The 21,236-nt window shown below is 40.5% G+C and overlaps 2 protein-coding genes across 5 annotated transcripts in view; both read right to left on the bottom strand.

The window, feature by feature from the left end:
* Nucleotides 1–2,482, bottom strand: part of LOC102726992 (methyltransferase-like protein 21E) — an 18,778-nt gene extending 16,296 nt beyond the window's left edge. Inside the window, exons 1-2 of one of the 3 annotated variants that reach the window (XM_081815190.1) lie at nt 1,372–2,482; nt 604–683 (exon numbers count right to left, since the gene is read on the bottom strand). In XM_081815190.1, the coding sequence (XP_081671316.1) occupies nt 604–673 (70 nt within the window). In that variant the 5' untranslated portion in view covers nt 674–683; nt 1,372–2,482. Of the gene's footprint in view, nt 1–603; nt 686–1,371 lie in introns of those variants that run through there. The other 2 variants (XM_081815191.1, XM_081815193.1) reach the window with 2 other exon arrangements.
* Nucleotides 2,483–6,337: 3,855 nt separating this feature from the next.
* The window catches only part of ERCC5 (ERCC excision repair 5, endonuclease), a 31,639-nt gene continuing 16,740 nt past the window's right edge, over nt 6,338–21,236 (bottom strand). The window contains exons 9-15 of one of the 2 annotated variants that reach the window (XM_081815188.1): nt 18,581–18,828; nt 15,651–15,770; nt 15,272–15,485; nt 14,388–14,532; nt 10,150–10,350; nt 8,936–9,020; nt 6,338–7,026 (exon numbers count right to left, since the gene is read on the bottom strand). In XM_081815188.1, the coding sequence (XP_081671314.1) occupies nt 6,427–7,026; nt 8,936–9,020; nt 10,150–10,350; nt 14,388–14,532; nt 15,272–15,485; nt 15,651–15,770; nt 18,581–18,828 (1,613 nt within the window). In that variant the 3' untranslated portion in view covers nt 6,338–6,426. The remainder of the gene's footprint in view (nt 7,027–8,935; nt 9,021–10,149; nt 10,351–14,387; nt 14,533–15,271; nt 15,486–15,650; nt 15,771–18,580; nt 18,829–21,236) is intronic. The other variant, XM_081815189.1, reaches the window with a different exon arrangement.

Raw genomic sequence — 21,236 nt, 5'->3', positions numbered from 1 at the left:
TGATATTTAAAATGATGTAAAAATGGGAAGTCAGTTTCAAATAACTACAATTATAGCAGAATTCAAACTTAAATTCTCCTTATACTGAAAGGTCAAATCACATTATATATTTGTCTCTATTAATACATCAGAGGAACCATAAACACAGACTAAAAATATTTTTATAGTCTAAAATCATCTTTCATGCAGGCATTCATAAAAACTTGTAGCCTTACACAAAACTATTTTTATCTCTCTTCCTATCTAAAAAGAAATATGTTAGAAATCACAATCATGTATGTAGTATATAGCACTTGGGGAAAAAATTTATTCTTCTTTTTCATATCAAAATAAAAATTCTAACTACTTAGCAAGTCTATATATTTAATTTGTCAAAATTATCCCTAACATATCATCAGGACCATAGGTATCAGAGTAGACATTCCGCATTATTATAGATATTTTCAGGTTAGCAAACGCAAGCCAAGATGCAATATGCAATTGACAAGTCTTTGCTCTCTTTAAGACGTTAGGGAACACTGAGAAGGTAAGCACTTATATTCTATTAGCTGTTTGTCTTCTTAGAATTGGTCAAATTATATAAAGAAACATAAAATAATTTACCTTTTTCAACTCCTGGATCCATTAAGCGATGAACTAATGGATGGCTATATATTGATGTTTTCTTGATCATTTCTTGAAAACTAGGCAAATAATACATTAAAATATCAACTGGTAATAATTAATTCAAAAGTGTGTGTTAAGTGCTTTTATATACCTAATAAAGCTGAAGTAACATCAAATATACCATAGAAAATTCTATTAAAATTTCATATATTAATAAATTGTGATTTAAGATAGACCCCCCCCAAACACAATCTATGCAGTACAAATCAAAATTTGGACAAAGGCTTCAGAGTCAGAAATTTTAAAAGCTACTGGAAGAAAAAAAGACATTACTTCACTAGAGACTACCTCAGCTATCACCAAGAAAGGCATCTTCTTTATATTGACTGGTCGGATAGCAATCTTCACATTTAAGAGGTGATTAAAACATTGGGAGAAAATGAATTTCGTTCAGTGTAGTGAAAACCACAGCATTAATCTAAAATAGCAATAGAGGCAAAGTTCACTTGTTTCTATCAGTATATCATTAGTAAGAACCCAATGTCTAATAGACCAACCACCAAATGGTCTTTTGAGTAGCTTTCACTTTAAAGAACCCATATACCATGTCAGCAAATATATGTAAAATTGAAGAAATTAAAGTTTTTTGTGCCTCTGAAATAGAGCATATCATGTGAATAAGTTTAACCAACTGTTATTCCAACTTCAGGAAAAAACGATTTGATGTTTTACATTTCAGTTTTGGTTCATATTATAAATAATCACCGTTCTCCCGTGAATTTATATAGCACTCCCTTCTTCCAAGGATCCCAGAACACTTTTCACAGCCACCACATTTTTCTTTGCAGTATGTCTCAATAAGTTAGAAGACAAATCATTTTCTCCTGCAGCTTACAGATGAAGAAAGCGTGAAGTTAAATAACGTCCCTGAGGTCACCAGCTAAACAACAGCAAACGTGGTCACGCGTTTTGTTCCCAATTTAGTTCCTCTTCCATTTAAGGAAAAAAAAAAAAGCAGTCTTTACTACACGTGTCTGCCTGAAGGTCAACGTTTGTTAAATGTTAAGTCCGGACATACCTAAACGGGTTAGCTGAGTTCTAGAAGTTTAAAAAATATCATCCACACAGCTTTTGTTTTGCTGAAGAGACCTCTGAGGGTGCTTGGAAAGGCCAGCTCCGAAGCAAGCCGGCAGGTTACTACTGTACACACTGGCAGCAAGTCCTCGCAGGAGGGATTAGGATCCTGACAGCTGCAGCTTCCAAGCCTCGGGGGTACGGCAATGAGGCTGGAATGCACGTAAATAAGGGGGCTGGAGAATAGGAATATTCCCTGTGTCTCACAAACAGAGCTAGAGCCAGTGAGTGAACATAAACCATTGCTACAAGCGATTGAAGACTATTTGAGCAGAGTGACCCCTTTTTTAACTTCGATGCCAAGAGTTATTTAGGACTCCACAGCTATGACGTCCAGTGGGACGGAGGCTGCGTACTTTTTCTGTCACATGTCTGGATGTGAGCATCATTTTTAGAATCAGACAGCCGCACCAGAAAGTTAGAGAATGTGTGCAGTAGCACTCTGGGCACAGGCATCAAACTGTAATTCCTTCCGACTAGGACTGAAGCGGAAGGCTGAGGGTGTCTGTTACCCGAACAGTTGCACGTGCACATGCATGGCTGCATCTCAGAGCACGTATAAATCTCCCTGGTCACTCAGAATGTCCTTAATAAGAAGTTACTATAGGTAACAAAATCGAGCAATATTGTAAAGTTAAATAAACTTAGAGGAGTGTAGGTACAGCTTCTAAGAAATACTTTATACAAAGTTGGCTTGAGGTCACGTGAATGTATTGGATGGGACTAGCAGTCTGGGAGCCTAATTTTAAATTTGCTTGGGATTTGAGGTATTTACTTAATGTGTTTCTTGGCTTCCTCATCTATAAAACAGGGATATAAAAGGTACTCTATATATCTGTGAGAGGAATATGGTAGGTAAAAAAAAAAAAAAATCCTGCAAATTGCAAAATCCTAAACAATGAAAACTATTATTCATAGGCAGTTAATTCTGGGCAGAGGACATCCTCTTTTTTGGCTTTCTTTAAAACAAGAATAATCATTTGGTGAATAAAAATTACCTTTTTCAAGGAGTTATTTAAAAGATCATGAAACCTCAGTGCCAGATTTCTTAAGAGGCAGAATCCCTAAATCGATCATTTAAACTGACATGATGACAATGATTATTTCAGTTACACTGAACTGTTTGAAAAGTACATAGAGACCTCTGCCTCCACCTGTAAGTAGCTTATAGCACACCTCTGCTTCCGAGAACTAGAAAAGCAGATTACACACACACACACACACACACACTAGTGGTCAGGAGAGAGCTGCCAAGGTAGCCAAGAATTCCATGTTTTTGCTGATTATTGATAATAAAGAGGCTGAGAAGCCAAAGGGAAGGCAAGGAAGGATGCCAGGAGAGCTTCACGTGATCGCACAGAACTGGGAAGACAAAGAATAGTGTTTGGAGCTGGCAAGGCAGCCAGGAATTGGGAGCCCAAGATCCCAGGAAGCAAGAGAAATAAACCCCACACTCAGCACTGACTCTTCACTCAAGGCATTTACTCAATAAGATGTTAGGGCAAGAGGCTAATTTTCCAAGCAAAGAGTAGCTGAAAGCAGAGTAAATCGCAAAATAAGAAATACCCCCGGTGTCAGTTGGTACCCCCGAAAAACTACTTTTTTAGTAATGGGGAGAAACTGGAAGATGGAGTCTTATAAAGACTGCAAGCCAGCCTTGAATCCACTCGGTCCTGCTTATAGTCAGGTGATCTTCCCTCTGCTGCCTGCCAGAGTACCTTCCGGAATCCTCTGCAGAGGAAGATCCACAACATCTACAATTCTTTATACACAATGTCCAGCATTCACTCCGAGTTTACTAATCATACCAAGAAACAGACAACAGAAACAAGCCCACAGGTAACCCAGATATTGGAATTGTTTAACACAGACTTTAAAGTAACTGTGATGAAGATATTCAAAGAATAGATGACAAGAATTACACCAAAGAACTAGAATCTATAAAAATTAGTCAAGAAAATAGAACTGAAAGTACAATACATGAAATAAAGAACTCAACAGATGAGTTTAACAGCAACAGTAGAGAAAGCTGAAGAAAAGATTAGTAAGCTGAAAGATAATTTTATAGAAAAAGTATATATATGATGGTCATCATCCTACATCACACCCATGTATACCAACTCACTTTGAATAGTGATAAATTTGCTTTGCTGCTGCTGGTTTTAAACAGGCAACCTATTTTATAGGTAAAATTGCACCCTGAATTTCAAATTAAATTTGGGGGAAAAAGAAAGATTTGGGTTCAGGTCACACTTTCCTACTGGATGGGTGAATTTGGTAAAGATGGTAAGTATCTCCAAGCTTGTTTCTTCACTTGTAAAAGGATATGCCTTGGTCAGAGGATTTACAGAAAAAAAGGATAAATACCAAAATGTTCTATAAATACCATATTTGCAGCATAAGCTGTATATCCATTTTTCCTTTTCCTGGGTACATAGTCCAGGTAGAGATTACATTTCTGAGTATTTCTGAAGAATACTGGATAGTCGATTCAATTCAACAGAATAAGTGATTTTTAACAAATGACATTGTGGGGGCGCCTGGGTGGCTCAGTCGTTAAGCGTCTGCCTTCAGCTCAGGTCATGATCCCAGAGTCCTGGGATCGAGCTCCGCATCGGGCTCCCGGCTCAGCGGGAAGCCTGCTTCTCCCTCTCCCACTCCCCCTGCTGTGTTCCTGCTCTCACTGTCTCTGTCTCTGTCAAATAAATAAATAAAATCTTAAAAAAAAAAAATGTCATTTTTTTTTTGCCAGGGCTTTGGTTCTTTCCTCTTCCAGCAGGTTGAAATGCAGATATAGCAGTGACCAAGACCATTCAAGCAAGACAGCAGCCTAGGAGATGGCTGAACCTGGGACCCTGAATGACCTCATGGTGGACAGCCACCTAACCAGCTCAGATTGGCCAGCCTGTTGAGGAGGAGATAAATAATGATCCAGCTTGTGTAGGCCATTGTATATGAAGATCTCTTTGCTACAGCAGCTTAGCCTTCTCCCCAACTAGTGTAGTGCAAAACAAATGTAAATTATCTATGAAAGGCAACAAAATTAAATTTTAACAAAAGTACTACTTACATATATGCAGAAAACTCCCAATTATAAGTAGCTTTGAGAAATGAGAATAATATGAAAATATGCAGAAAACTCCCAATTATAAGTAGCTTTGAGAAATGAGAATAATGTGAAAAAGTTAATGTCTCCCTACTCCATCCTCTCAAGAAAAGTGTTCTGCTTCAAATACCTCCAGAGAGAAGACGCATTAAACAAAGATCTGAGTTTATTTACATGGAAGTCATTGTCAACTCTAGAAGAAAGCTGCTGGAGAAGAGTGGAAGAATCAGAGGAGATATTTCTAATTAGGAAAGAATAAATAAAAAGCAAGGAAAAGCGCAGCTGTAGACCAACTATCTGAGAAGTAGGGCAGAAAAGTAAATATAAATGAAAGCCTTAAAAAAAGCGTCCAGTAGTCAGTACAAGGCTGTTGAAAGTTATCTGTATTTAGTATTCATTGGGGTAAAGATTTTCAATTATTTGAAGGCGGAGGGAAGAAAATCAGTAAAGACGGAAATACCAAAGATGTCAGAAAAGATACAGACTTGGGTAGACAGTACCTCTGAAGGCCAAAGAACCCAGGCTCCAGGTAATGGACGATGCCCGCCTCAGACTGTTCACAACTGTAAGCAATCAGAACTCAGGGAGCTGCTGTTGTGAGAGCAGCGGCCGAGTAATAATAAACTAACCTAGGCTAGGCCACTCAGAAGGAACGTCTCTGTTAACGATAACCAACCCCTGGAAGCCGCTCTTAACGGAGGCCCGCCTACACCGGTTCAACCACAGCCCTGAGCCCCCACAGCCATTTACACAGAACAGCTCGTGACAACCAAAGTATTTTAAAAGACAAACATCACAGTACAGAGGTTCCGTATTTGGTTAATGCTCACAGGGGAAATCACGCACCCCATCTAGGTTTCCTAATTATCTTGCTATAATTGCAGCAGACATACTCTTCAAAGTATGTTGTAGCAGTGAGGTTCCCTCTTGCTTTAAGTGGACCCTGAGGAAAAATGGGAAGCAGTTGGGGGTGGGGGGAACAGGACTTCACATAGGTGTGGGAAACGGCCGCTGTTATGGAATTAAGAAATACAGATATATTCCTTCTCATCTGGGTTGGAAAGTCAAAGAGAATGCTGATTGACAGTGACTACTGATCAACAGAAATCCTTTCTCCCGGGCGCCTGGGTGGCTCAGTCGTTACGCGTCTGCCTTCGGCTCAGGTCATGAGCCCAGGGCCCTGGGATCGAGCCCCGCATCGGGCTCCCTGCTCTGCGGGAAGCCTGCTTCTCCCTCTCCCACTCCCCCTGACTGTGTTCTCTCTCTTGCTGTGTCTCTCTCTGTCAAATAAATAAAAATCTTAAAAAAAAAAAAAATCCTTTCTCCCTTTTGTAATGCTGTAGGAAAGCATCAGATGTATAATAATAGAAACATGAGCAAAGACTGCGAATGCAAGGAAATAGTCAATGACATGTAAAACACTAGAAAAGTGTAACATGTCAGAAAAATAAATGTCAGCATCCATATTTAAAAAAAAACACAATACAAAAATTGTGCAAATACTTTTAATTGTATTATTTCCTCACAACAAATTCATTACGAAATGTTAAGTTGTGCCTGATGAGGGAGAACAAACGGGCTTAAATTAATTGGGTTTTTCTCCTCCTTCCTCTTGGACCGCTCCGTTTCCCCCTTCTCCTCCCAAACACAGATCCAGCGGTCACCAGCACCGGCGTAGGCCCCCGTCCCTCATCATCACTAGAGCTGCTGCTGGTCGCGCCCTGGTCGCTGGCGGGAGCTGGGGTCGCTGCGCTCTGCAAACCCGGGCGGCTGGCGGGTGACTCCGGGGCTGCTCTCTCCTGCTGCGCCGTCGCTGAAGACACACACTCGGCGTCCTCACCCGAAGAGGTCCCGGATGACGGCGAGAGGCAGGCCCCCCCCAAAAACCCGCCACAGTTACTCTCTCGCTTAGAATCAGAAAGCCTCTTTCTTTTCAGGCTTGATGACTCTTTCCATTTATTTGCTAGCCTTCTCTTCTGGGTGTTTCCTTCTGCCTTATCAGGGAACTCAAAGTCGTTCTCCATGGCAACCGACACTGCTTCTATTTCGCTGGCTGTGGCTTCTCTCTCTTTTCTCAGCATACAAGTCACAGCTCTGTTCAGTCTCTGGCTCCTAATACCCTTAGCATCTTGTCTCTCCTGTTGAGCTAATCTAAAGAAAGAATCAATTCGGAGCTGCGTCTAAAAAAATGAAATGAAATGATAAAAAAAAAAAATCAGGCGAGTCAGTCAACTTTCTGAAGCAAATCAAAGAGCTCCACCTTGGGTGCCTGGGTGGCTCAGTCGTTAAGCGTCTGCCTTCGGCTCAGGTCATGGTCCCAGGGTCCTGGGATCGAGCCCCGCATCGGGCTCCCTGCTCTGCGGGAAGCCTGCTTCTCCCTCTCCCACTCCCCCTGCTTGTGTTCCTGCTCTCGCTCTCTCTCTGTCAAATTAATAAATAAAATCTTTAAAAAAAAAAAAAAAGAGCTCCACCTTGGTCACTGGCTTTGAATGACTCTTTCAGGGAAGGTGCCTTCCTTACCTCTCAAAAGCCAAATCTCTACCCCAGGATTTACTGAGAGTAAATTTGATTTTCTAGATCACACTGGAAGCAGTACTCACCACCTGTCACCTAAGCCCTCCGTCCGCATCTCCAATAAGAACCCCCTTCCCAGGCACTCAAAGAGAGTCAGGTGTTTTTCAGTAGCCAAATATGCCAACTTCTTTTGGAGCAGCACAGTTTCGTGGGGTCTGTGTCTAAATTCCACTCCTCCCTTCTCTTCAAAACATGGTCATTGTGCGGTTCGTTGAGGGGGCAACCACACTGCATACTGGGAAATGGTCATGCTCTTTGTTTAGCAAATCCACATTTAGCAAGACATTTTTAAAATAATAGTTGCATGTGGAGAAAGTTTTATGCCTAATGTTCAACACAGCATTATTTATGAAAACCTGAAAATCAAGGTTCCACTAAGTGCGCTGAACCCGTTAAGTGAAATCTCTTTGATGCAATGTAATCTGGTCGTTTGAAATTATGAAAACCATGCAATATACAGAAAAAATCTTATGTTAATAAGTACGAGGGGGAGTTATATAGATCAAATTGCATTTATGTATGATAAATATATGTGCAAAGGAGGGGGGGAGAATAAAAGAAAATAAACCTGTATGTTAGTATCTGTGTCAGAGAAAGTAAATAATGGATCATTTTAATCCACTTTTTTCTAATTTGGGGGAAATAAATTTATATTAACTTCTATAATGTAAAGGAAGAAACATAGTACAACACAATGTACCTGAAATTAAGGAGTAATCATCACAAAGCCGACACACTTTCCTTGGCTGTCGGCATACAATGGCTCCATTACAGAAAGTCATCGCATAAGCAAAGGAGACGTTTTTCGGAAAGGCCATCCACCTCAGTTTTATTTATGTTTTTTCTAAATTAACCAAACCTAATGACAATAGATTTAAATATGTGTACTTTCTAGGATATGGTCTCATTTCTACTAAGTGGTTTACCTGTACATATATTTTGGAGGCTGTTCCTGGGGTGGAACAATCTTCGGTATGGGTGGGAATATACTCACAGATACAGCGAGACCCGATTACCTACACCCACCCCACGGGAGAACTGAGAGCCATACAAAGTCCTCATCTCAAAAATCTCTCCTGCCAACATGCCATAGTGATGATGACTCATTTACAGAATGAAGGAGTACTCGTACTCGAAGAGAATTCAATGATCAGGATTTGCTTTGGACTGGACACTTCCCAGACTTTTTTTAAATGAAAATAGCTCTGAAAAACTAAAATATTCAAGCATAAACATCTCAGTACGCAATCCATTATTAGCCTGGTTTTTTCAAAGTCAGAATGAACACGCACAGACACGGAAGTCCAGCCCTAAGAGTGAAATTGAGAAATGAAGACAAAGTGCAGTTTTCCCTTTTTCTGTTTTCTTCTGTTCTCTTATCTAAAGTGTAATATTTTTAAAATGTATGTTACATGCTCTAAAATAAAAGAGTAATGGGTCTTTAATAGCTGCGACTGGCAGCCTTTCTTAGTTCACTCCTCACCCTGAAGTTAGGAAAAGAGCTGCACTGATTACCTGCTGGGCGTTCAGTTGCTTTAATACTGGAAACAGAGACTCATCTGTCTTCATCCTGTTCCACCCAAAATAACGCTGACAAAATATGCAGGCAGTTAAGGCTTCTACATGTTTTTAAAGATATTTAAACAAATGATAAATAAAAAGGTGCAAAGAACTCACCTGTAATTCCATTCCCCGTATCTCTAAAGATTTTCATATTTATAAAGAATAAAGTGGTAAGAGAACAGAATGACAAAACAAACTACTGCAACATAATCATGTGGCATGTCTCCTGTTCAATGTCCTCTAAGATAAAACATACCCAACTCTCATTTTAGGACATCAAAGACTCGTTACTCTGAGAAAAGGTTAACCTAGAATAAAAACAAGTTTCAGATATCATACATATTTCTTTGAGAGAAAAAAACTGTAGTTAGACTAATACTATTGCAAATATTTAAGCATCTATCCAAATGATGATTTAAATATGTAAAAAGGAACATATAAATAATAAAACTAATCATCTTTTCTATTCTTTCAGAATAAATAATAATTATGTGGTTGTACCTATGAATGTTTATCACTACCTATTTCAAATAAAGATCCTCTTCACTCTAAAGAGATTATTCATAATAGCTAAAACCATGTAAGCAACCCAAGTATCCACCAACAGATGAATGGATAAGCAAAATGGGGCATATCTACACAACGGAATATTATTCAGCCTTAAAAAGAAAGGACATTCTGACACGTGGTACAGCATGGATGAGCCTTGAGGATACTGTGCTCAGTGAAATAAGCCAGACACAAAAGGACCAATACTGAATGATTCCACTTGTATGAGGTACTCAAGTCCTCAAAACCCTGGAGACAAAAAGTAGACTTGTGGTCGCCAGGGCCCGAAGGGAGGAGATGGGGAGTTGTTGTTAATGGGTCTAGAGCTTCAGTTCTTTTCAGATGAAAAGAATGGGGATGGATGTGGTGACTGGTGACTGTTGCCCAACAATATGAATGTATTTAATGCCACTGAATGGTACGCTTCAAGTGTTAAGATGATAAATTTTGTTATGTATATTTTACCACCAAAAAAACAAAACAAAAAAACCTAAGGAGAGAGAAAAAGGAGCATCTTAAAGTATTAAGAAAAAGCTGATCCAAGTGTTCCCTACAATTCAAATGAAAACATATATTTGGCTCAGTGCTCCTTTAGGTTTGAAGGAGTAAAAGGATATTCTCTAATTTTGTCCAGATCCGGCTTCCCCCACAGAAACGACCCCCTGGAGTCATCCACCACAGGTTTGAGGTAAGCGTCTGCAACAGCTGGGTTGGGAAAGCCAGGTGTGAGCTGCAGCTTGCGCAATTTTTTTTTCACTTTGGTATCATATGGGTTAGGTCTTATCTTCTTATTTTTTTGAGCTTCATGCCACCACTCTCTACAAGGCAAAGGAGACAAGATTTCATGACATTATAGTGGATGCACTGCAGATAAAGGGCTATGCTTAGAAGATGTAAACTCAAGCCCCAGAACAAATTCCATGAGCCACAGAGTAACCATGGCAAACACTGACTGCAAGCTTACTCTGCGCCTGGCACCGTGTCAGCTGTCATACACGCCGATCATCACCCGAGCACAATCCTACCTACCACTGTCATCACCCCACAGAGGAAGAAACCGACCCCAAGCACAAGTCACTACCTGCTCAAGACTTCACAGGGGGCACTGGTGCGGTCAGAACCTGAGAATCGCCCGTCGGGGCCCACAACTTCTCTGGGACTCTTTCTCAGCAAGAAAGGAGGTCATATATCTGTATCATTTACTTCAAATCAACTACAGTAATAGACCCAAGAATATTTAATAATATGTAAAAATGCCAAGAACATGTTACATCTTAAAAATGCAGAACAGGACTCTACAGAAAGTAGAACCTCAATTTTGGAGAAAATGCATATATGTGAAGAAAGAAAACATATACAAGGCAATTTAAAATAATAAAAGCAATGACAACCATTATTTTACTGTGTTAGGCAATGTTCTAAGCAAGGATACAGCTGTTCATTTTCTTCTTTATATTTTATTCCTTTTTCAGTTTTTCCATTGTGATCGGAAATTACTATGGCAAGTTAAAGACTGCCCCACATTCTTTGCTTCTCCTCCCATCCAGAAGTGGGGCCTATGTCCCCTCCCTGGAGCCGGGTGGGCTCTGTGACGGAGGAAGGGATGCTGTACTAGGTCTTCAGAGCCTGCTGTTTCCACATCTGGACCCTTAAAATATCTGCCTCGGAAGCAGCTGACATGCTGTGTGAGGGAGCTCCAGAGGGAGGGGATCCACATGGAGGGGGTCCAGATGGAGGGAGTCCAGATGGAGGGGGTCCAAGGCCCCAGCCCACAGTTCTGGCTGAGCTCCTGGCTGACGTCAGCACCACTGGCCAGACACGTGGCTCCCTCACCAGCGGATCCTCTAGCCCAGCTGAGTTGCCCCCTGACACACATGGAGCCCAACAGACATACCCACGCAGCCTCACCAAACTGCAGATCCATGGGCAAAAATCAATGACTCCTGGAAGCCACTGAGGTTTAAAGTATTTTACAACGCGGCAAGAGACAACCGGAAAAATTTATACAGTTAGGAAGAATGAATAGCATAAAGTTAAAAGCAAAGAAAACCCTCACCAATCTACACATTCAATGAAACATTAAAAAAAAAAACACACACACACTCTGTCGTGTTGCACTGCTTCCCATCCTTGCCGGGTGGGACACGGACTCAGATCTGCTCTCAGTCAGTGCCTCATTTCACCAATGCAGGAGTGCCTCCTAGCACCACAAAAGACTAACTGCAGTCTTCACTACAGCATCAAAAGGCAAAAAGGAACTAAGATCTGTCTTCATCAGTTTTACAATACCGTTTCCAGGAGTGCACTAAGAGAACACCTATAATTCTCCCCTACTCTCTTTTGAATTTCCATCTTTGAGATAAGCAATCAGGATTGTCAGCGAGGATGATCAGCACAACATACCGAGCGAGCATTCATCCCACTGAGAGAATCTCACCCTCCTTAAAGCAGGAGGGCCGGGCACTGCCATAAAGATGAAAGATGGCATCTGCCAGTCAGCTGAGCTGTGGAGGACACGGCAGGGAGTGGGAGTGACCGTGCTAGGACGGAAGGATCTGTGCCCGGGCCAGGTCGGTGGGGGTGACTGCCATTCTCTGTCCCTGCTCTTCCAGGGACATCTGGGCATTTGGGCCCAGTGTGTTCAGATCTCATTTCCCCGCAAGAGAACCCAAAACGTTCTGTGAAATCTCCCCTAATTTAAATGTTGGTAGCCAATTCACAATGAAGGCTCCACAGAAGAGGGCACTGTGCAGGCCTAACCAAACACAGCTGGGCTGAATTCAGTGGGTAGGCCCGGAGTAGCTCCACCTTAAAGGGGGGTGACAAGCTGGAGTCTGGTTAGGGGAAAGGGAAAGCGGAAAAGAAAGCAAGGCAACACTCTCAATTTCACTGCCTTCCACCTCTCCTCCGGCTCTCTAACTGCATCTGTCTTCATGTTCCCGAGCCAGGCACAGTTCCGGCTGCTCCTCTCTGCCAGGCACCAGCTGGACAACCAGACAGAAATGGCTAAAATGTAAACCACTCAACTAACGAGAGAAAATAAATAAGGCATAAATAGGCATTCACTCTATCAGAAATGCAAATTTTCAACAAACAAAAAATTTCAGGATACCAAATTAAAAATCTAAATACCATTTTTACTTATCCTATAATAATCAGATAAGAACCCAACAATACGTCTCTGAAGGCATTCAATCATGTTTGATCAGACTTTTAAAAAAAAGAAATAACAATAAGCATGTGATTAATTAATCACAATACATCAAAAGACTACTATGGAGTCATTAAAAACTGTTACTCATCTATACATTGTTGACAGAATGCCTTGTTCTATCACCAAATGAGTTATAGGTAACATAAAAAGAAACAACACACACTTGTATGAGTACAGATGTGTATATATATATATAATGTCTGAGTATACTGTGCAAAGTCTAAAATTATATAAACCAAAATGTTAACTATAACCATCTTTTTAATTCATATTTCATAATTTTTCTATTACTATTTGTACAGTAAAGTTGTTTGTAGTTTTTCAAGTTATTTAAATACCATGACCTACGAGCTACCCAGTAACTTATTGCCAGTATATTATTTCCTCAATAATATGAAAATCATGAGGAGAGATACAAAGAAAGCATAAAATAAATACACTGGTACATATGCTACAGCTAGAGAAGGGCAAACATTAAAACGACTTCTGCATTTAAGTTTTAATTTTAATCACTGATTAAGAATCACTGATTCTTAGACCAGAACATCTGAGAATTTTTCAGACACCAGGAGATACAACTGGAAAGAACTCCAAAGAACCATTAAATCAACTCCTACCAAATAGTATCTCATGACAAGTTGGTGGTTAGAAAATGCCATCACAACCTTGTGAATAGACTAAAAACCGCTGAACTGTGAAATTTATGGTATGTGACTTATAGTCCAATTTTTTTAAATGCCATCGAGGACCAACCTTAAGAAAGAACTCCTTTCATGGACATCCTCCTAAATACCACTGTCCCAGAAACTCCATAATTGAAGTGTACCCCATGGGCAGCACAATGGTGGGTTCTGGGTGGAATGCACCACCATCACTAAACACATCAGAATACACACAGCAAGAAACGGGACAGCAGGGCCCGAGGTACAGTTCTCAACATTGTATTTCCATGTCACTCTGGCTCCTCTTTCAGAACACTTAACACAAGGAAGTACAGGGACATGTTTGCTTCTGTCCCCCCCAAGAGTGTGGAGCTCCTTGAGAGCGCAGCCTACAGCTTAGTCAACTTTCCTACCCCAGCCTAGCAGGGCGTCTGACACAAGAGCAACCACTCAATCCATATCTGAATGAATGAAATGGGAATTTCTACTTGCCTATGGAATCCCACAGACCTGGCTATGTAGCCCCTTGATCTAGGATAAGCCTGGTACCTCTAAAAAAATTGTCTCTGATTTCACTGAAGTCTAGAAAGGGAAAACAAATTTGGTAACCCAGTCAATTCCGGTGATTTGTGACAGTTCATGATGCAAATAATAGTTTTGTTTGTTAAACTGGGTATTTTTTTTTTTTAAGACTTATTTATTTGAGAGAAAGAGAGCAAGAGAAAGAGAGAGAGCAATAGAGAGCATGTGCATGCCTGTGCAGGGGAGAGGAGCAGAGGGAGAAGAGAATCCCAAGCAGACTCCATGCTGAGCACTGAGGGCTGAGCGCAAAGCCCAACGTGGACTTGATCCCACAAACCCGAGGCCATGACCTGAGCCAAAACCAAGAGTCAGATGCTTAACCAACTGGGCCACCCAGGCACCCTAAATCAGACATTTACATAAACGTTTTAATTAAAGAAATTAAGAAAGAACTTACGAGAATTTTAGGAGAGGTTCCAGGCCATGTCCAGGGAATTCATTGAGAATTTCCATGGCTGTAACACAACCTACAGTTGGTATTCCTTCTGTATAATCACTTCCAAGCAAATAGGCCAAATTTATTAATTTGTTCCGGTCTAATCCTATAAAAGTAAAAACATTTTATATTTTTTAAATTTTTATTAGAACACACCAAGCAAGATTCCGCCTCCGGGCCTTTACACTCTCTAGGCCCTTTGTCTGACGTGCTCATCCCTAAGGTATGTACCACAACTCACTACCCCTTTTCTTTAGGCCCTAGCCCAAAAGTGACCTATTAGTAAAGACTTTCCTGACCACAGCTCCATATACAACAGCAAATGCTCTTCCTGTGACTGCAGGTCACCCTCTCCTCTTCTACAGCTTTGTTTTTCTACATGGATTATGTTTATTATCGTTTCTCCTACTAGACTTGTATTCTCCAGTTTCCCCACCGCCAAGAACAAAAATTGGCATACAGGAATCACTCGATATGTATTTGTTAGATGAATGGAAAAATGAAGAATCACTGCCAGAAATACTAACACAGGGCCATGGAGCTCACTGCCTCCCTTCGCTGCCACCTTTGGTTTATTCCAGAGATCTCGAATAACCGGTCAAAGTGTAAGCAGGTCAGGTAATTAAAACTGCAGAAAATGCCTAAACATTACTAGGGTTTTAATTTCTTAACTCTAATTTAAAACTCCTATTCCTCTCTAGAAGCAAAAGATCACTTACATGAAAACTTGTAGAGACCTACCATTTCCTAGTTAATACATCAAACTAGTTCCTTGGAAAGGAAAAAATTCATAATACGAATTCTAAAGGTAAATCTCAAAGAGTACTCACACTCTGAAGTCTTACCAAGTTGGTTGTGAAAGTCCACATACTGGTAATACTCTACAAACTTGTTTTTATTAAAGAAGTTTTTATAGACATGCCGTGCTCCAAAGAGCCAAATATCACTATCATCAGTGATTGTTCCAGAAGTCTGATCAGTCAGATCCAGGATGGCGCACTGCGCCTCTGCTTCCATGGGAGCCTCGATGTAGGGAATGCCAAACAGGCGAAGAAGTTCCTGGAGAGTGAGAGACACGCGTGATCCCCGGGAAATGCAGGACCCGGCCTTGACCGGAAATGGGAGCAGTGCGCACACATTTCACTGAAGGCATCCGCCTGGGGAATCGGATTAAGTAAAACCAGCAGTAGGAATTGCTAAAGGAGGCCTGGCTTGTACACCTACCTGGCTTTCCAGGAACATCTGCCCCGTCACGGTAGCAGCAATCCGTTCTTGCTGCTGTTTTTGTGCTTTCAACGAATTCTGCTGTGCTAACAGGCTGCTCTCCAGAGTTTCCAGTTCCTCCTGCAAAATAATTCCATCTGTAGATAATTATATTAATGATCCAATTAAGCTCATGTGTTACAAAAAGACTGCATTTAGTCTGACTAAATTTCCAAATAAGCATTCCTCCTTATGAAGTTTCCCACTTGGATTTCTGAGCAGGTCTGTAATATCTTTAGAGTTCCCTCACTAAATCACCCATGTTTTAGTTTAAACAAATTGAATTTTTAAAAAACACAGAGTGAGGGGCACCTGGGTGCCACAGTCCATTAAGCGTCTGCCTTCAGCTCAGGTCATGATCCCAGGGTCCTGGGATCAAGCCCCGCATCGGGCTCCCTGCTCAGCCGGGAGTCTACTTCTCCCTCTCCCACTCCTCCTGCTCGTGCTCGCTCTCTCACTCTCTCTCTCTCTCATAAATAAAATCTTAAAAAAAAAAAAACCCACAGTGTGAGAAACCACTTCCCACCCACTAGGGTGACTAGAATCAAAAGGACAGTATTAGTAAGTGTTAATGAGAATGTGGAAAACCTGGAACCCTTATACACTGTTGGTGGGAATGGTGCAGCCACTTTGGAAAACAGTCTGATGGGGCCTCAAAAGGTTAAACACAGCTACCTGTGACCAAGCAATTCTATTCCTAGGTGTACACCTGAGAGAAATGAAGATATATGTCCATCCCCACAAAAACCTGTACATAGATGTTAACAGCAGCATTATTCATAATATCCAAAAAGTGTAAACAACCCAAATGTCCATCAAATGATAAATGAATAAAATGTGGTTCATATCCATACGATGGAATACTATTTGGCAATAAAGAGTACTAACACATGCTACAACATGGACGGACCTTGAAAACATTCTGCTAAATGAAAGGAGCCAGAAACAAAAGACCACAGGTTGTATGATCCCATTTATATGCAATGTCCAGAAAAGACAACTCCATAGAGACAGGAAGTAGATGAGTGGCCCCAGAGGTGGAGAGGAAGGGACAGGGAGTGACAGCTAATGGGTACAGGGCTTCTTTTTGGGGTGATGGAAATGTTCTAAAATTGTGATAGTTATATAACTCTGTGAATTACACTAAAAGCTATGAATTGTAAAAAATAAAATGTCAATTACTATACCCTCAAAAATATGAAATAATTGGAGATAAATCTGACAAAGGATGTGTAAGATTTGTACACTGAAAACTGCAAAACACTGCTGAGAACATTTTAAAAATTCAGACATATCTGAATAAATCAAGATATATCCTTTATTCACAGATCAGAAGATAGAATGTTGCTAAGATTTAATTCCCCCCAAAATCGATCTGTATATTCAATACAATCTCATCAAAACCTTAGGCATTTTTCATGTAAATTGAGAGGCTAATTCTAAAATTCATATGGAAATGCACAGGATTTATAAAAGTGAAACAACTTTGAAAAAAACAAAGCTGGAAGATTCACACTCGCACTGCCTCGTTTCAAGAGTTACTATAAAACTACAATTTGTGATGTTTTGAGTTGATTTTGGTGTATCACACACGGCACCAAAGTTGTTTTTTTTTTCCTAGCACCAGTGCAAAGACTCTCCTTTCTCCATCCAACTGCCTTTGTAGCATTGTTGAAAACTTGTTCTCCATATATGCATGGATCCATTTCTGTACTTTCTATATTATGTTCTATTGATCTATTTGTATATCTTTATGCCAAGAGCAACCTGTCTTGATTACTGTTGTTTGCTTCTGTTGCAGGACTCTATTTTGTTCTAGTGATCTATGTATCTATCCTTTAGCCCATATCATACTCTCCTGATTACTATAGCTTCATAGTAAATCTTGATATCAGGTAGTAAAAGTCCTCCAAATTTTTTCTTTTTCGAAATTGTTTCGACTACTCTAGCTTCCTTGCTTTTCCATATAAATCTTAGAATCAGCTTGTTAATATCCATCATTGGGTTTTTATTGGAATTCTATGAATCTATGGATCAGCTTGGGGAGAACTGATATCTTAATAATATTGGGTCTTCCCATCCAAAACCACATCTATTTAGGTCTTCCCTGATTTCTATCATCAGTGTTTTATAGTTTGAAATACCTATCTTTCACATACATTGTAAGCTCTACATGTAAGTGTTTTATGCTTTTAGGTGTTATTGTATGTGGTTCTTGCTGTGGACTGAATTGTGTTCCCCCAAAATTCATTGTTAAAGTCCTAACCCCAAATGTGATTGCATCTGGAGATGGTGTCTTTAGGAGGTAATTAAGGTTGCTGGCGCCTGGGGGGCTCAGTCATTTAGCGTCTGCCTTCGGCTCAGGTCATGATCCCAGGGTCCTGGGATCGAGCCCCGCATCGGGCTCCCTGCTCCGTGGGAAACCTGCTTCTCCCTCTCCCACTCCCCCTGCTTGTGTTCCCTCTCTCACTGTGTCTCTGTCAAATAAATAAACAAAATCTTTAAAAAAAAAAAAGGAGGTAATTAAGGTTAAATGAGGTCATAAGGGTGGGGCCCTAATTTGATAGGACTGTAGCCTTATAAAAGAAAGATATCTCCTTCCCTCCCTACCCTCTCCCTCCCCCACCCCACCCTACCCCCTCTCTCCCCACCACATGAGTACATGGCAAGAAGGCAGCCATCTGCAAGCCCGAGAGCTCTCACCAGGAATCAAATTAGCCTGCACCTTGATCTTAGATTTCCCAATCCCCAGAACTACAAAAAAATAGTTAAGAAAAAAAAAAGCATGCAAATAGCTGATAAATGTTCATCCAGTAACTCCTTAAAGCTCAAAAGCAATTTAACTTGGCTCTTTCTTAGCCGTAAGTTAAAACTCGATGTCATATTATTACCAAATTAATATCTTGCCATTCATTGAGTGAACGGTCTGCATCTTTTTCAGCTTCTTCATGTGGCTCAGTGTCTGAAGCCTCACTTCCAGAGTTGGGTCTTAGGAGGCCCTCAGAGTCACCAGTGGCTTCTTCCTTCTTAGTTCCTATCAGTTCTTCTTCATCTTGTCTGGAGGGAGATTTAGAAGCTTCATGTAACTCAGCCTGAAGTTCATCATTACTATTTATACTCTGTACTTCGATGAAACTTCCTGTACCAAAATAACAAGGTCACTTTATTTACAAGTGAAACATTAGAATTATCCCAAAGTCATCGAGAGCATTCCAAAGTATCCTGAAAAATGTTTTACCCTGAAATGATCTGAATTTACTAGAAAACATGTAAGGCTAACATATTACTATTAAATAAATTTAATAATAAAAAATGCCTAACTTCAAAATAAGCCTTTTCCATTAAACTGGCACTACCTTTGAAATTAGGAACCAGGCTTTCAAAGACTTGTATATAAGCTTTATACAAATATGCTAAGTTAAAGGAGAATTATCAGAGGATGTCAAATATCATGTAGGTTGTTATATGTTCTCATTTCACTATGGACATAGCAAAGAATAAAGCTGTGAATTAGTGGAAAGAATCCTGGAAAAGTACTCAGGAGAAATAGCTCTTCTCTTCCACCTTCCTTCCCTCCTCTCCTGTGTCTTGTCTTTTCTTTAAAAAGAAATGTGATTCCCTTCTTTTGCTTCAGGTGGAGGGGGATGGATTTCAGGATGCAATCAGGACAGAGTGGGCTGGAGACCTCAGAGTGGGGACTGGGGCCAAGGAGACAGCCAGGACCAAGGAGAACACCAATGGGACCAGGAGATGGTTACAAATTAAGAGAGAATAAGCAGGGGCGCCTGGGTGGCTCAGTCGTTAAGCGTCCGCCTTCAGCTCAGGTCATGATCCCAGGGTCCTGGGATCAAGCCCCGCATCGGGCTCCCTGCTCCGCGGGGAAGCCTGCTTCTCCCTCTCCCACTCCTCCTGCTTGTGTTCCCTCTCTCGCTGTCTCTCTCTCTGTCAAATAAATAAATAAAATCTTTAAAAAAAACAAAAAAAACAAATTAAGAGAGAATAAGCAATAAGTCAATATATTAAGGACAATGGGAGTAAGGTTTATCACTCTTAGAAAGGGAAATCACAACAAAAGTGGAAGCTAAAATGAAATCTGTGATGTTGGATTGGAATGCAGGTATCAGTATGAACTCATAGATTTTTATACATGAAAATATACATTTATATAGAAATATGTATTTATTTGTAGAGAAATAAATACAGATGGGTGTGTGCACATGCTTGTGTGTATATACATAAATATACTCCCTGGCTCTGTCCCTGAGAGGGCCTGAAGCAATGCCCACTCCAGTACCAGTGAGCACACTCAGGGTCCAGATCTTGGTTTCTAAACATCATGCTCTATTACCAGAGAGACCGAGGACTCTCTGGTGAACTGGCTGGATCCAGGGACAGGGCAGGGCAGGGAAAGTATAAGATAAATCTGGAATGTCTTGATCAGAAAGTAAAGAAATGCTCAAACTATAAGAGGGAAGTGTCAAAAGTCACAGAAGCCAGCCTGAAGGGGGCCCCCACTGGCCAAAGCCAGGACGACTCCAACCATAAAGTACAACAGCATCATAAATCACTAAATAAAGCAGATAAACTCTTGAGTCCACATGGATATTAAAAAAACAGTAAATGGGGAAGAGGGAAAGATCTTCCTTATAAAAGGATGTAAACTGAAAAATATGTAAGGAACGATGGAACTAGAAAACTGCCATTTGGCAGCCATCATAGTAACCATTTATTTAGGTAAAAATCATCAATGAATGCTGAAATAAGTGAGCAAAGATTTGTTCAGGAACAACAGCCTTTACATAGACAGCCTTTCCAAAAAATTACTTTACACAGCCTTTCCATAAAATACTAATTACAAAGGAGAAACAGTAACTTTAGAATGGAGAAACGGGGGGTGGGGGGATGGGTTAGCCCGGTGATGGGTATTAAAGAGGGCACGTAATGAATGGAGCACCGGGTGTTATAACGCAAACAATGAATCATGGAACACTACAGCAAAAACTAATCATGTAATGTATGGTGATTAACATAACATAATAAAATAAAATTTAAAAAAAAAAAAAAGAATGGAGAAACTCAGCAGACACCAGGAAAAGTTAGCTTGTGTGTGTGTACAATCAATTCTTGTTATTCACAACAGTATGTTCTATAAAGTCACTGTAAACACTTAATCCACGAATACATCCTTGTTCATAGAGTAAATATATTTAAAATCGCAAATCCTAAAAACAACCCATCTTGGCAAATTCTAATTTCTTTATCTTACGAAAGAGAAAATGAGGTTTAGGAGTGTTAAGAGACTTGCCTGAGGCTGCCCCACTAACAGGTGCTGGAATTGGGATTCAAACCCCATCCAACTAACCCGAACCAGAGCTTCTTGATCTACACTGCGCTGCTCTCTCCCATATTCACCTTCTGGTCACCTCTGTGGGAGAGCTGCAACATGAAGGCGGAGTGACACCTTGTTCAACCTCAGCTAGGAGTGGTATGGCAATTCAAACTTCTAGCCACTTTACTCAGGTCCATGAGTGACCACAAAGATATTAC

The sequence above is a fragment of the Leptonychotes weddellii genome, chromosome 3 (assembly GCF_054177405.1).
Source record: "Leptonychotes weddellii isolate Sample4059 chromosome 3, ASM5417740v2, whole genome shotgun sequence".
Lineage (NCBI taxonomy): Eukaryota > Metazoa > Chordata > Mammalia > Carnivora > Phocidae > Leptonychotes > Leptonychotes weddellii.
Note: the sequence above shows the minus strand (reverse complement) of the source record. Positions and strands in the feature narration are given on the sequence as shown.